Below are 13,749 nucleotides of genomic sequence, written 5' to 3' on the forward strand. Positions count from 1 at the left end.
AGGGAACTGCAAGAACCTTGTGACCGGGCTCCAGGCTTCTGCCCTTTGGTCTCTTCCCAACAGAGCATCCGGGTTTCCTGCTAAATGTGAGTGGATCGCGTCACCACACTGCTCAAACCCTCCAGTGGCTCCCGACTCCCCCAGAGTAAATGCCAAGGTCCTTACAGTGGCCTATGGGCCTGATGATGAAGCCCACCACATAGCCTCTCTCTTCTCATCTCCTGGTACTCCCTCTCTCCTCTGTTCGTCGCCTCAGGGCCTTTGCCCTGGCTGGGAGCTCCCTCTTTCTGGAGTATCTAATTAGTGAATAAGTGTGTAATTTTCCCCCACTGGTCTAAAATGAATTTATTATTAGAAGGAAAAGTGATGATGATATTCAAGATAATTCAGACGATGGGTCATCAGGCTCAAAATCAAATGAACCATGCCAAGAAAGAAAATAACATTTGTCATCTTACTGTTAAACATCAACTATCACCTTAAGTGACTGCTGGCATTTTTTTCCCTCTTTTTTAAAAAAATTCAAGTATAGTTGCTGTTCAATATTGTATAAGTTATAGGTGTACAATACAATGATTCACAATTTTTAAAGGGTATGTTCCATTTATAAATATAGCCAATATTTATATGAAATATTTCATATAAATATTGGCCATATTCCAGTAGGGGTGGAATTTGGGGGAACCAGTAGAATGTACCCCAGTACCAACCCAAGATGATGCTGGCATGTGAAGTGGAGCCCCCAGTAGTGATAGCCATTTGGGAGGATGGAGTGGGTGATAAGTTAGAAATTAGAGACGACGATAAGCTGTAAAGTCGGTGATAACCATCCTAGTGCACTTTTTCTTTTTTTAAAAATTTTACTTTATATTATGGTTGATTTACAATGTTGTGTTAGTTTCAGGTGTACAGCAAAGTGATTCAGTTATATGTATTTACATATCTATTCTTTTTCAGATTCTTTTCCCATATAGGTTATTACAGAATATTGAGTAGAGTTCCCTGTGCTCTACAGTAGGTCCTTGTTGATTGTCTATTTTATACATAGTTTTGTGTATACGTTAATCTCAAACTCCTAATTTATCCCTCTCTACCACGTTTCCACTTTGGTAACCGTAAGTTTGTTCCTGAAGTCCCTGAGTCTGCTTCTGTCTTGTAAATAAGTTCATTTGTGTCATTTTTTTAAAGATTCCACATGTAAGTGATGTCATAGGGTATTTGTCTTTCTGTTTCTGACTTACTTCACTTAGTATGATAATCTCTAGGCCCATCCATGTTGCTGCAAATGGCATTATTTCATTCTTTTTTATGGCTGAGTAATGTTCCATTGTATATATGTACCACATCTTCTTTTATCCATTCTTCTGTCAATGGACATTTAGGTTGCTTCCATGTCTTGGCTATTGTAAATAGTGCTGCAGTGAACACTGAGGTGCATGTATCTTTTCGAATTATGGTTTTCTCTGGAAATATGCCCAGGAGTGGGATTTCTGGGTCGTATGGTAGTTCTATTTTTAGTTTTTTAAGGAACCTCCATACTGTTCTCCATAGTGACTGTATCAATTTACATTCCCACCAGCAGTGTAGCAGGGTTCCCTTTTCTCCTCCACACCCTCTCCAGCATTTATTGTTTGTAGACTTTTCGATGATGGCCATTCTGACTGGTGTGGAGTGATCTAGTGCACTTTTTAAAATCATAAAATAGAAATAACTTACGATATCCACACTTCTGCAGATGAATGACAGCACAGGACATACCTAATCGCAGTTGTTTCCTGGGATAATTCATATTTTCCTTTGCCATTCATTGTGAATGTGATTTTTAGCAGTCAATTTCCCATTTCCAGTGTTTGCTTTTGCTGGATCAGCTTGTGTTCTCTGCGGACTTTTCACCTGGCAGTGGGAGGGTGCGGTTTACAATGTGGTGGCCGGCAGAGGGAGGCCAGCCTGGGTTTCTGACTTTCTTGTGGACACTTGAAGGCCAGGACTTGCTGGCACTACTAATAATAGCCAATCCTTTTGGACATGTGCTAGGTGCCAGGCATGGTGCTAAATGCTTTGTGTGGATTATCTCATTTAATCCTCAGAAGATCTTATGACGTGCAGACTATTATTAGGCCTGTTTCTGCAGATTAGGAAATTGAAGCTTAGAGAGGTTAAGTCACTTGAAGGTCAGACAGCTAGAAATGTCAGAGTTGAGGTGCAAAGTCAGTTTTCTCCTAATCCCTATGTAATAGTATCTTAATACATCTTTACCACTGCATCAGGACTGTATCAGTATGTTATTTTAAAGCATATAAGGTAAGAAATGCTCGCTTTTCACTGAAATTTTGATTTTATACAGCAAGAAATAAGGAAATAACTGAATAATAAAGTCAATAAATTAATAAAAGTGTAAAAATTAATTAAAATAAAATAGAATATTTTAAAAGTATGAAGCTTGGTGTTAGAGAACGGGTCAGGTACCTTTCGGCGTTATCCTAGAAGACCTGTCAGGCCAGACGTCACCGTGTGTTGTAAGTGTGGCGTCTGAAGTAGCTCCGCTGTCTCTTTGAAGAAGGTGACGCAGACTGAGAGCCCCAGCAGTAGCTGTCACTTGGTCCTGAACAGGAAGTAGACGACCCTTTCTGGTGTTGCTAGAATGAATCTTTGGCAAATTCTCTGAGCAAGTTTCTGGCCACTGGTCACAAGGCATACGGCAAATTGACGGGGAGGTCTTGCAGTTGACGTCCCCAGAGACTCAGGATTGCTGCACATGACACCTGGGCCTGCTTCCCCTCCACCCAAGCTGAAGCAGGTCTCTGGTCAGCTGTAGCATGACAGTTTGAACATCACTTCTGTGACTTCAGTAATTGTGACTGGTTCTCTGTTGATGGACAGTTTCTAAGGAAACATTCTCAAAAATCAACATTTGGGCACTGATATTTTTCAACTGGTTATGCAGACTCATAAAAATTAGCAGGTTTTCTCCCAAATAGCCATCACGGTTTGAAAAATAATTAGTATGATGTGTCCTCCTATGGGATGGTCATAATGATGATCATCATATAAATACATAGACTGTAGCCTCTGATAGTTAGAAGAATGAAAGCGAAGGGGGCTGTGTTTTCAATAAAAAGACAGAAGATTCTTAAAAGCATGAACCAAGAGATGAAAGTGCTGACCTAGAAACAGGTGACCTTTGTATTATGTCACTGAGGTGACCGTGGGCTGGGGGTGGAGCCCAGGGACACTGGCTTGTCTATTTTGAGTTTTATGGTTCTCTATTCCCCTCTCATCATTTCTGTTTTCCAGCTGAGATGATCCAACAAAGATTAGAAGCCCTGGAGAAAGAGAGAAGCAGCCTGCACTTTCAGCTCCCTTCACAGCAGCCGGCCCTCAGTGGCCTCCTGGGCCACCTGAGGGCACAGGCCCAGGCCACCCTGCACCGGGCAGCCCAGAGGTACGTACTCTCCCCTGGGGGCCCTCTTCCCTCTCCCCGCTCCTGAGTGGCAAAGAGCCCGGGAGACCCTTTGCTGCGTTTTCCCGGGAAGCACCCTTCTGCTGGTTGGACAGGTGAGGGCTCCTTCCAGAGGCAGGGACCCGGGTGGGTCACACGCCCTAGGAAACCCTTCTGCTAAGTGCCAGCAGGGCCCGTCGACAAGCACAGGCACGGCTGGGTGCTAGTAAGCTCCCCCGGGAGGCACACCCCTTGAGAAGGTGGAGGTGGATTTCCTCTTGCCGAGGGCAGCTGGGTCTTCTGTCATCCCGTAAGATCCACAGATGGTCCCCTCTGACTGAAGGATGAAGACACGTCCTCCTCCTGACTCTCCTCCAGAGTATCTTCTGCTCTTTCGGCTACCCAAGGGTCTCCCAGGACCCGGGCTAGATGGAGGGCAGAAGCTATTTCTAATTCGGTGGCCCTCAATCCTGGCTGCACGTTTGAATCACCTGGAGGGTTTTTAAATGTCCAGCTTCTTCCCCAGACCAGCTAAGTCAGGCTGTCTGGGGCCAGGGTCCCAGGTGCTGGCCTGTTGGAAAAGTCTGTGAACCATTGTTCTCATCTGTCTGCTGGTGACCTCTCTCCTTGGGTAAAGGCTTGCGGGGGAAGGGGTAGTGATGAATGCGATTAGCCTAATCAGAGCGCAGGTCTGCTTCTACTTGGGTGTAAACACGGCCACAGCAATTACACTTTACTTCCAACTTCCAATTGGCTCTGACAATCACAGGCCTGTCCGGCCTCGTCCTCATTTGACATTCAGTTGATCTCGGCAGCTCCCTAGAACCCGTCTTGACAGTGAGGCTGGTTGTTTTCTCACGTGCCTGTCCTGCAGTTTTGCGGGAAGCACGTAGCAGAGTGCCTGGTACCTGATAGGTGCTTCCTTATAAATGTTGGTTGAGGGAACTTTTACATGATTCTCTTAAGGAAGAGGTGAATCTCACCTCCCATTTCTATTCTTTTTTCATCTGACATTGAAGTATCACCTTGTTTCCTGTCTCCTTCCCACACAGGCCCTTCCCAACTTGACGTTCTACTTAATTCTTTCTTTTGATCTTTGGGGGTGTTTCTGGTCCTCCACCCCAGTCTCGGGCCGTTTTTAGCATCTGCCAGTGTATTGTGTTTCTGTTAATTTAACAAACCCTTCCGTAACACTCTTACTTGCGTAAGAGTTACTAAGTGCTTATTTATTTATTTATTTGTTTGTTTGTTTATATTTGGCTGTGTTGGGTCTTCATTTCTGTGCTAGGGCTTTCTCTAGTTGTGGCAAGCGGGGGCCACTCTTCATCGCGGTGCGCAGGCCTCTCACTATAGCGGCCTCTCTTGTTGTGGAGCACAGGCTCCAGGCGCGCAGGCTCAGTAGTTGTGACACACGGGCCTAGTTGCTCCACAGCATGTGGGATCTTCCCAGACCAGGGCTCGAACCCGTGTCCCCTGCATTGGCAGGCAGACTCTCAACCACTGCGCCACCAGGGAAGCCCACTAAGTGCTTTAAGAAGTAACTCATTTTTTAAAAATTTTCATTGTGATAAAATATACATAACATAAAATTTACTATTTCAACCATTTGTAAGTGTACAGTTCAGCGGCATTAAGTACATTCACACTGTTGTGCGACCATCACCACCAGCCATCTCCAGAACTTTGTCATCTTCCAAAACTGAAACTCTGTCCCCATTAAACACTAACTCCCTACTCTCCTGCATTGTCGGTGGGAATATAAATTGGTGCAGCCACTATGGAAAACAGTATGGAGGTTCCTTAAAAAACTGAAAATAGAGCAATGGTATGATCGTGTGATCCCACTCCTGGGCAAGTATCCAGAGAAAACTCTAATTTGAAAAGATACATGCCCCTCTATGTTCATAGAAGCACTAGTTACAATAGCCAAGACATGGAAGCAACCTAAGTGTCCATTGACAGATGAATAGATAAAGAAGATGTGGTACATATATACAATGGAATACTACTCAGCCATAAAAAAGAATGAAATAATGACATTTGCAGCAACATGGTTGGATGTGGAGATTATCATACTAAGTGAAGTAAGTCAGACAAAGGCAGAGAAAGACAAATACCATATGATAACACTTATATGTGGAATCTAAAATATCATACAATTGATCTTATTTCCAAAACAGAAACAGACTCAGACATAGAAAACAAACTTATGGTTACCAAAGGGGGAAAAGGGGGGAGAGGGATAAATTAGGAGTTTGGGATTAGCCGATACACACTACTATATATAGAATAGCTAAACAGCAAGGTCCTACTGTATAGCACAGGGAACTGTATTCAGTATCTTGTAATAAGCTATGATGGAAAGAATATGAGGAAGAGTATATATATATATATATATATATATATATATTTATATGTATCTGAATCCCTTTGCTGTATACTAGAAACTAACACAGCATTGTAAATCAACTATACTTCAATTAAAAAAAACCCCATTAACTCCTTTGTCCCCCCTTCCCAGCCCCTGGCAACCACCATTTCTACTTTCTGTCTCTATGAATTTGACTAGTCTGGGTACCTCACATAAGTGGGATCATATGGTATTTGTCCTTTTGTGACTGGCTTATTTCACTGAGCCAAGGTTCGTCTATGTTGTGACGTGTCAGGATTTCCTTCCTTTTGAAGGCTGAATCATGTTCCATTGTATTATGTACCACATTTTGCTTATCTATTCTTCTTCTGATGAATAAGAAGTAATTCCTTGAATCCTCGAGACAATTCCAGGGGGTTGTAGATTTTGTATATTGATATATGTATCTATATGGAGATTACACCATCATCATCTACATCCCTGTCTGTATTTAGAGATGAGGAAACGAGGCCCAGGAAGGCTTCAGGGACTTGTGCCGGCCCCCAGCGGGTGGGTACTGAGCTTGGGCACAAACCTCGCATCTGGCTTGAGTCCCAGTTTGGAACTAGCTTCCCGCGCTACCTCACCTGCTCTCCAATGATCATCTCTTCAGCTACACATGATGTGGCTGGAGAGCGATGCTTTGTGATGGTCTCGGCTGAGTGTCTCATAGAACACGGTGAACTAAGATAAAGGCAATGTCCCGCTTTCTCACTCAGGTTACAGCCCCTGCCCTTTCTCATATTTGACTGTGACCCATAAAGATAGCATGTTCACGTCGCTCAACTGAATATGTTCTCCACAGAAGTATATTATTAATCATTTATGAAGCCCATATAAACCCGTGGCGTACCTTGTTCACCCTGTTTCCTTTCCTCACAGGAGTTACCTAGATGCTGTGTTTTTAGTTCCCGTTCAGTCTTTGAGCCCACCGGGCTCTGATTTCTATCTCGGCCGCTACCAAGGTTGGTAATGATTTTCTAGTTGCTCAATTTAAAAGACATCTTAAAATTCTTCTTCTGTGCGTCGTCACGGCACCGTCTAGAACTTTTGATCAATCGGATTCATCCCTGAAACTCTCTCACCTTGGCCTTCTCAAACCACTCTTTCCTGCTCTTGCTGCGCTGCTGGCCATTCCTTTCCATCTCTGAAGAGCTCCTGTTTCTCTCCCCGACCCCTTCATATTGATGCTCTTCTGTCTTCTGTTCTACTCCATCCTCTCCTCCCACTTTACATACTCTCTCTGGGGGATCTCAGATACTCCTGTGCTTCAGGTACCACTAATGTACTGATTTTCCTCAAATTTCTTTTACTTTTTTTTCTTTTTTTAAAAAATTATTTTGGCCACGCCGTGCAGCATGTGGGATCTAGTTCCCCGACCAGGGATTGAACCTGGTCCCCCTGCATTGGCAGCGCAGAGTCTTAACCACTGGACCGCCAGGGAAGTTCCTAATGTCCCTCAAATTTCTATCCCTACCCCTGGTCTCTCTCTAAAATTCCAGCCCACAATTCGGCTTTCTTTTGAACAAATCCCTGAGCTTTACTAAGTGTACTACCTTTTTACCTTAAAAATTGACTGTTGTTTTATTCTTGCCTTTACTAAATTGACTATCTTTTAAAACTATCTAGTTATTAAATTTACTCTTGTTCTCCCCAGTCAGTCCCTTCTCCTGTATCCCCAATCTCAGTGACTTAATCTACCCAGTGACCCAAGTAAGAACTCTGGTTCAGCCTCGGCTCCTCCCCTTAGGCCTTACTCCCCAGTTTAACTGGGGACCAAGTCCCGTGGATTCCGGTGTCTTGTACTGCATTCCCGCTCCCCTTGCTTGTCCTCCTGTCAGTGCTTCAGTTCTGACTTAATAATTGGAACCTGGATTCTTGCATTGGTCTCCTTGCCAGTGTTCCTGACCCCAATATTACTCCCTCTCATTCATCTTCCGTGATGCCTCAGGTGGAAACGTCATGTCATGCATGGTGGCCCTCATTGTTCTTGGGATAAGATCCGTGCTGCTTAGCATGACATTCAAAGCTTTTCCAGTGCAGCTCTTGCCTAGCTTTCCAGCAGCCCGAATTTCACTAGGCGTCACCAGCCCCCTGCAGTTGACACACGCTGAAGTGGTAGAAGTTGTCACCCAGCTGTTGCTAGGTGTTGCTTCACAACTCAGCTCAGCTCCCATCCTTGTGAAGCCTTGCCCGTGTCGGTCACAGCATCTCCCCCTTGAATTACTGGAGCACCTTGAATGACCTCACCCCTGCCTTGGCTCTTAAATTAATCTGTTTCCTTGAATATCTGTCTACTCTGACAGACTGTGAGCTCCTTGAGGACAAGACAAGAATATATATATATATTCTTCCTCATATTCTTTCCATCATAGCTTATTATAAGATACTGAATACAGTTCCCTGTGCTATACAGTAGGACCTTGCTGTTTAGCTATTCTACAAGACTGTATTGTATTTATCTTTTTATTCCTCGACACTAGAGCAGTGGCTGACCTATGATAAGTATTCTGTAAATATTCACTGAATGAATGAATGTGATACATATGTGTATCTACACGTAGGTTCACCAAGATGCATGTGTAGAGAGAGGGAGAGAGGAAGAACCTTCACTCTAACGTGGTTCAGTTGCCCTGGAGAAAACACTCCTTCAGCCTTGCTTCTGACGCACCCAGCAAGGAGGAGGTTCACAGTATCTTTTTAAAAAATAATTAATTCATTCATTAATTAATTCATTTATTTATTTTTGGCTGCCTTGCGTCTTTGTTGCCGCATGCGGGCTTTCCCTAGTTGCGGCGAGCAGGAGCTATTCTTCGTTGCGGTGCGCGGGCTTCTCATTGCGGTGGCTTCTCTTGTTGCGGAGCACGGGCTCTAGAGTGTGCGGGCTTCAGTAGTTGTGGCGCATGGGCTCAGTAGCTGTGGCTCGCGGGCTCTAGAGCGCAGGCTCAGTAGTTGTGACACGTGGGCTTAGCTGCTCCGCAGCATGTGGGATCTTCCCGGACCAGGGCTCGAACCCATGTCCCCTGCATTGGCAGGCGGATTCTTAACCACTGCGCCACCAGGGAAGTCCCCACAGTATCTTGAAGAACCCCCGATTGGAGCTCCAGGAAACCTGGATTTGGTCCTGTCTCTTGCACTAACCAGCTCTATGTGACCTGACGTAGTTTCCTACCTTCTCCACACTTCACTCCCCTCATGAGAAAAGGAGGGGGTTGAATTAGATCTCTCTTTTCCACACTTCAGTTGTTTAAGCATTATCTTGGCTTTTCTCGTGCCAAAGCCATCTGTCCTATTATTAACACAATTAGAGAACAATGACTCAAAATCAGTTCTTCTCTTACGCTTTGCTACTGCGTGTTAACATAATTACATAGTCATTAATAATTTAAAAAATTGCCTCTCAGTGTGCCGACCGCCCATCCAGCCTGTGACGTTTGTCATCAGCAGGATTATCTGGACTCGCAGGTTCCCCCCGAGCCAGGGGCTTTGACTGCAGTTCTCACAGTGGCCACCAGGGGGACGGGGTGTCTGGCCTGAGCTCAGGCAGCCGGAGCCTGGATGGGAAAGTTTCTCCCAGGCCAGGGGCTCTCCGAGTCCAGGGAGAAACAGAATGCTTTCCAATGATGGTGCTTTTCCTGTAGAAATAAAAGAGTTGCATTGGCATGGCAAATTTTCAATACTGATTAATAACAACACAAATAAGTACCTCTTCGCCTTGTTGGGATCAAGGGTTTCCTAGAGGATCGAATGAAAGCTATAGATTTCTTCCATCACAGAACCACGTATGTACAAACATACGGACAACTGCATACAAACACTTGCATGCAGATCTTCTGAGCTTATTCATTCCCTGTCTAGGGGACCTTTGGCTCTCAAGTTAAGAAAATTTGGTTTAGAATAAGATCTGAGGAAATGTAAACACCCAAGTACAATCAGGTACTTCATTTTTAATTTTCACTGTCATTTTGTTCATAATAATCCCTGTTTAATTCATCGTTCTAAAAAGCACTGTTTAATTCTCTGTGTGTCACCCTGAATCATACTCGATTTGTCCAGGTCCTTCCAGCAGCCCAGGGAGCATTAGCTGTCACCTCAGGGGTTAACTGAGCTCCTCTAAAGCAGATTACTGGTACTCAAATGGTTTGGTATCCGTCTCTCTCTGTCTTTGGTACCGCACTGCTCTGTAATATAACTGGGTCACTGGGGTGTCTCTCCTCAGTGGGGTACAAAGGCATCGTGGTTTGTCTGTTCTCTGGTCTGCTGTGCTCTGTTGAACACATTTTCCCCATTTCTCTATGGTATCTTGGGCAGAAAATACAGATGTCTGGGGCATTTTCAGTTACTGGCGCTCGTCCAGTCAGTCTAGTTTGAAACATCATTCGTACGTCCGATTCAAATCTTTCCCTGTCCAGTGTTTGTAATCCTCTCCTCGTGGGCCATCACTGCCCCCCGGCCAACAGAGGTGCTGATACCCCCGTGAATACGTGCTGACACATCCCCTCTCTTGTGGGACTCAGGTGCGGGGTCCCCAGAGGCCACTGCAGCACCTCCCTGATCCTGACGTGAACACAATCTCTCCACCCCATGGGGGCAACCACCGTTTTTCACCTGTCACCCAGCCTCTTTCTCTGGATCTCCTTGGCCAGTGGGGCGCCCTTGTTGGGAGGATTCCTTCTCTTGTGTTCACTTGGTTCACAGGAAGCTCACGTATCTTTGCCACACTGAACGGTGGGTGTGCGGGTCGGCCGGTTCCAGGCCCTCTGCCCTGTTGTGGCTCTCCCGTTCCTTCATCCCTGCTCGGCGGGCAGCGGTGTATCACAGAGTCGGTGTGTGGCTCTCCCGTTCCTTCATCCCTGCTCGACGGGCAGCGGTGCATCACAGAGTCGGTGTGTGGGCTCTCCCGTTCCTTCATCCCTGCTCGACGGGCAGCGGTGCATCACAGAGTCGGTGTGTGGGCTCTCCCGTTCCTTCATCCCTGCTCGACGGGCAGCGGTGCATCACAGAGTCGGTGTGTGGGCGGGGATTGCCGCAGAGACCTGATGCCCCGAGTCCCAACCCCTTGGCCTCCCTCTGATTCCCTCTCCAGCTGTGGACGCTTTTGTGCCCACTGACAGCTTTACACCCGGCAGGCTTCTCTGCCACGGGGCTTTCCCTGCATCCTGTGAGGAAGGGGAGTGAGAGATGCCCCTGAGGGCAGGTTAATGCTCCAGCCTCCCCACGTCTGGGGGGACAGCTTCGAGGACTGTTCCACGCATTTTCTCCCAGGACGTTTCCCAGTTGGTTGGCGCCCCAGTGGCCTTTGTGGTGATCAGCTCAGTAACACACCGTTCATTGACTTTTCCTCCTTCTTACCGCCCACTCTAGTTTCTTGGGAATCACTTCGCCAAAAACCAGCCCGAGATCAGCTCCTTGTCTCAGATTTTGCTCCAAAGAGAACCAGACGCAGATAGAGGTTCATATGGGAGAACCAGACGTCAGCCTTCCTTGCAGGACATCCCCTGGCTGGAAGAGGGGGTCTAGTGGACTTGCTTTCCCTTCATTTGGTTTGGGTGGGAGAGGTTATTCCCTGTTTGCCCCCATGCGGGGCTGGGGGCTTGGGCAGGGAAGCGTCTCTCATGAAAACTCCATTTCCTGCACGGTCAACAGGGTGGTGAGTGAGGGTGCTGGTGGTTTGCAGCTTGTGCAGTCCTGGGTGGACCCCTCGCTCGCTGCTCCCGATTCAGGGTGGAGGACATTTAGTCCTGTGTCCTTCAGCGTTTGCTTCTGATTCTGGAAAAACTGGAAAATTCCACCTCAACATCCTAGCACAGCAATGATCGGGAAACTACTTTTGCTGTATCTTTCACCCAGTCCAAAGAAAGTTATTTTTTCCTTTCTCCTAAGAGAGAGGTTTGGTCTACTGTGCACGTATGACTGATAATTTTCTCATTAATACTTTGCTTTTCTCTGACTGCACATCCTATGTGTTTTCCCACTGGACCTTCACCACCCTGTACATGAAAACGGGTCATATTTACATCTTCAGTTGTGTGTGTGCACGTGTGTGTGTGTATGCAAAGTGTCCTTTATCGAAGACCTTTTCCCGATAACTTAAAACACAAGTAAACAAAGTACAACAGAGTTGAAAAACAAAGATATACGATGGTTTTCCAATGTGGCTTATCAAGGCAGGGCTCTGGTTTGCCTGTCCAGATACTTCCTGCTCACCTACTTCCTTTCTGATTGGAACAGATGAATGTTGTGTAGGTCATGATGCCTCTGGACTGAGTCATTTTTCCTCTGACCAGCTCTTCCTCTCTTCCCTTTGAAACATGTGATTCTTTATTTCCATTTAATTGTCGTGTCGGGAACATCACACCACAGAATTCAGCGATGATCAGCTCTAAGTTCACAGGCTGGAATGGAGATACACGGCAAAAGAAAATAACTGCTACAGACACATTTTACCGGAGATGTAAAATGAGGTGGCATAAAGATGATCACTGTTACCAACATGGCAGGAGACGTTTCTGAACCCCTAATCACAGCTCGAGCCAAATGGGGACTAGCACGGCCTGTGTCTCTCCCAGGAGACCCACCTCTGATCCCTTGTCATCACCTTGAGAAGTAAGGAAGGAAAAGAGGAGAAAAACCAGTTGAAGGGAGTCACAGAAGACTCATCGGAATTTGTTTTAAAATCAGTGGATTATAGATAAAACTTCCAAATAAAGGTCTCCTGTGTCATCCTCTTTGCTCAAATTCAGCTGAAGTCTGTCTGAAGCCTGTTGTATTGGGCATGGTTATTATAAACCCAAGTAAATGTCCACGTGCCCCTCCTGCAAGCCTGTCATCTCTATATGTGGGATAAGATCGTAGAAACCAATGCTGTCCACTTTTCTAAGGTGTATGACTTTTACTCCACTCTCCTTACTTTTAGACCCAAATCAGATATATAAGGAAGAACTGTAAAGTTACCTACATTGTCCCTGGCAAATCTACAATGTTCGATTGTGTCATCAGAGTGGCCTCAGTCATTTATGACATGGTTTGTTGGCTAGGAAAGCTATTTCCAGATTTAACGCACACTTCATTGATTGCGTAACTGGCCCAAACCACTTCCTTATCACCATCTTCCCAACGAGGGAGAGATGGAAACACATTCGTCAGATGACATAAATTTGATAGAATAGTCCTCGATATAGAGCAGCAGTTGGCAAAGGTATTCAGAAGGTCCTACTCAAGTCTTGTTGCCGGAAGTGGTCATCTGAGCTGAGGTTTTCCTCACTGTGAAAATGAGAGCATCCGTTTTGCTTCTTTCCTCAGTTAAAACTCTACAATTCCAGCAGTGGTACCACATAGCAATTTTTCTGGCATCATGATGACCGTCATTCCTGTCTGGAAAGGGACCCTCTGTGTTATACGTACAACTGTATAAACCACAGCAATCGCCAAGAGCCGTTCTGGCACGGGATGTCCCAGCTGGTGCGATGTCTGGGCTCCCCTCTGCCCTGTCTCACTCTAGACGTTGCCGAAGGCGGTCCTCCAAGCAAAGACAGCGCACTGGAGGGCCCGGGGCCCAGCGAGCCAGCTGGAGAGACGGTGGCCGGGTGGGTTCATCACAGGTGCACACTCTCAGGAAACGCCTCCCCCTAGGTGGGATTCATTCTTTTCTCAATATTACTGAACTCTGTACTCACAAAAGTCACGTGGTCCATGTTATCCCTGGGATGCAATATGCTGTCCTGTGCAATTTGGATCTATATTGTTTTCAGTGGTGTAGGATCTTATTTTACAAATGGGTTTTATCCTTCCTTAAGTGATTGGTGGAAAAGACAAAAGTAGAAAGGACAGGATTCTTCCAGCACTGGGCAGATGGGGGCCTGCATGAAACCCGGGGCTGAGAGTGTGGTCCTAGACACCC

At 45.9% G+C, this 13,749-nt stretch overlaps 1 protein-coding gene across 2 annotated transcripts in view; it reads left to right on the forward strand.

The window, feature by feature from the left end:
• DISC1 (DISC1 scaffold protein) overlaps positions 1-13,749 on the forward strand; it is a 363,915-nt gene that overhangs the window by 103,701 nt on the left and 246,465 nt on the right. For both annotated transcript variants that reach the window (XM_057530626.1, XM_057530625.1), the window contains exon 4: positions 3,295-3,442. In XM_057530626.1, coding sequence (XP_057386609.1) covers positions 3,295-3,442 — 148 coding nt within the window. The remainder of the gene's footprint in view (positions 1-3,294; positions 3,443-13,749) is intronic.

This window comes from Balaenoptera acutorostrata, chromosome 16, assembly GCF_949987535.1.
Source record: "Balaenoptera acutorostrata chromosome 16, mBalAcu1.1, whole genome shotgun sequence".
Lineage (NCBI taxonomy): Eukaryota > Metazoa > Chordata > Mammalia > Artiodactyla > Balaenopteridae > Balaenoptera > Balaenoptera acutorostrata.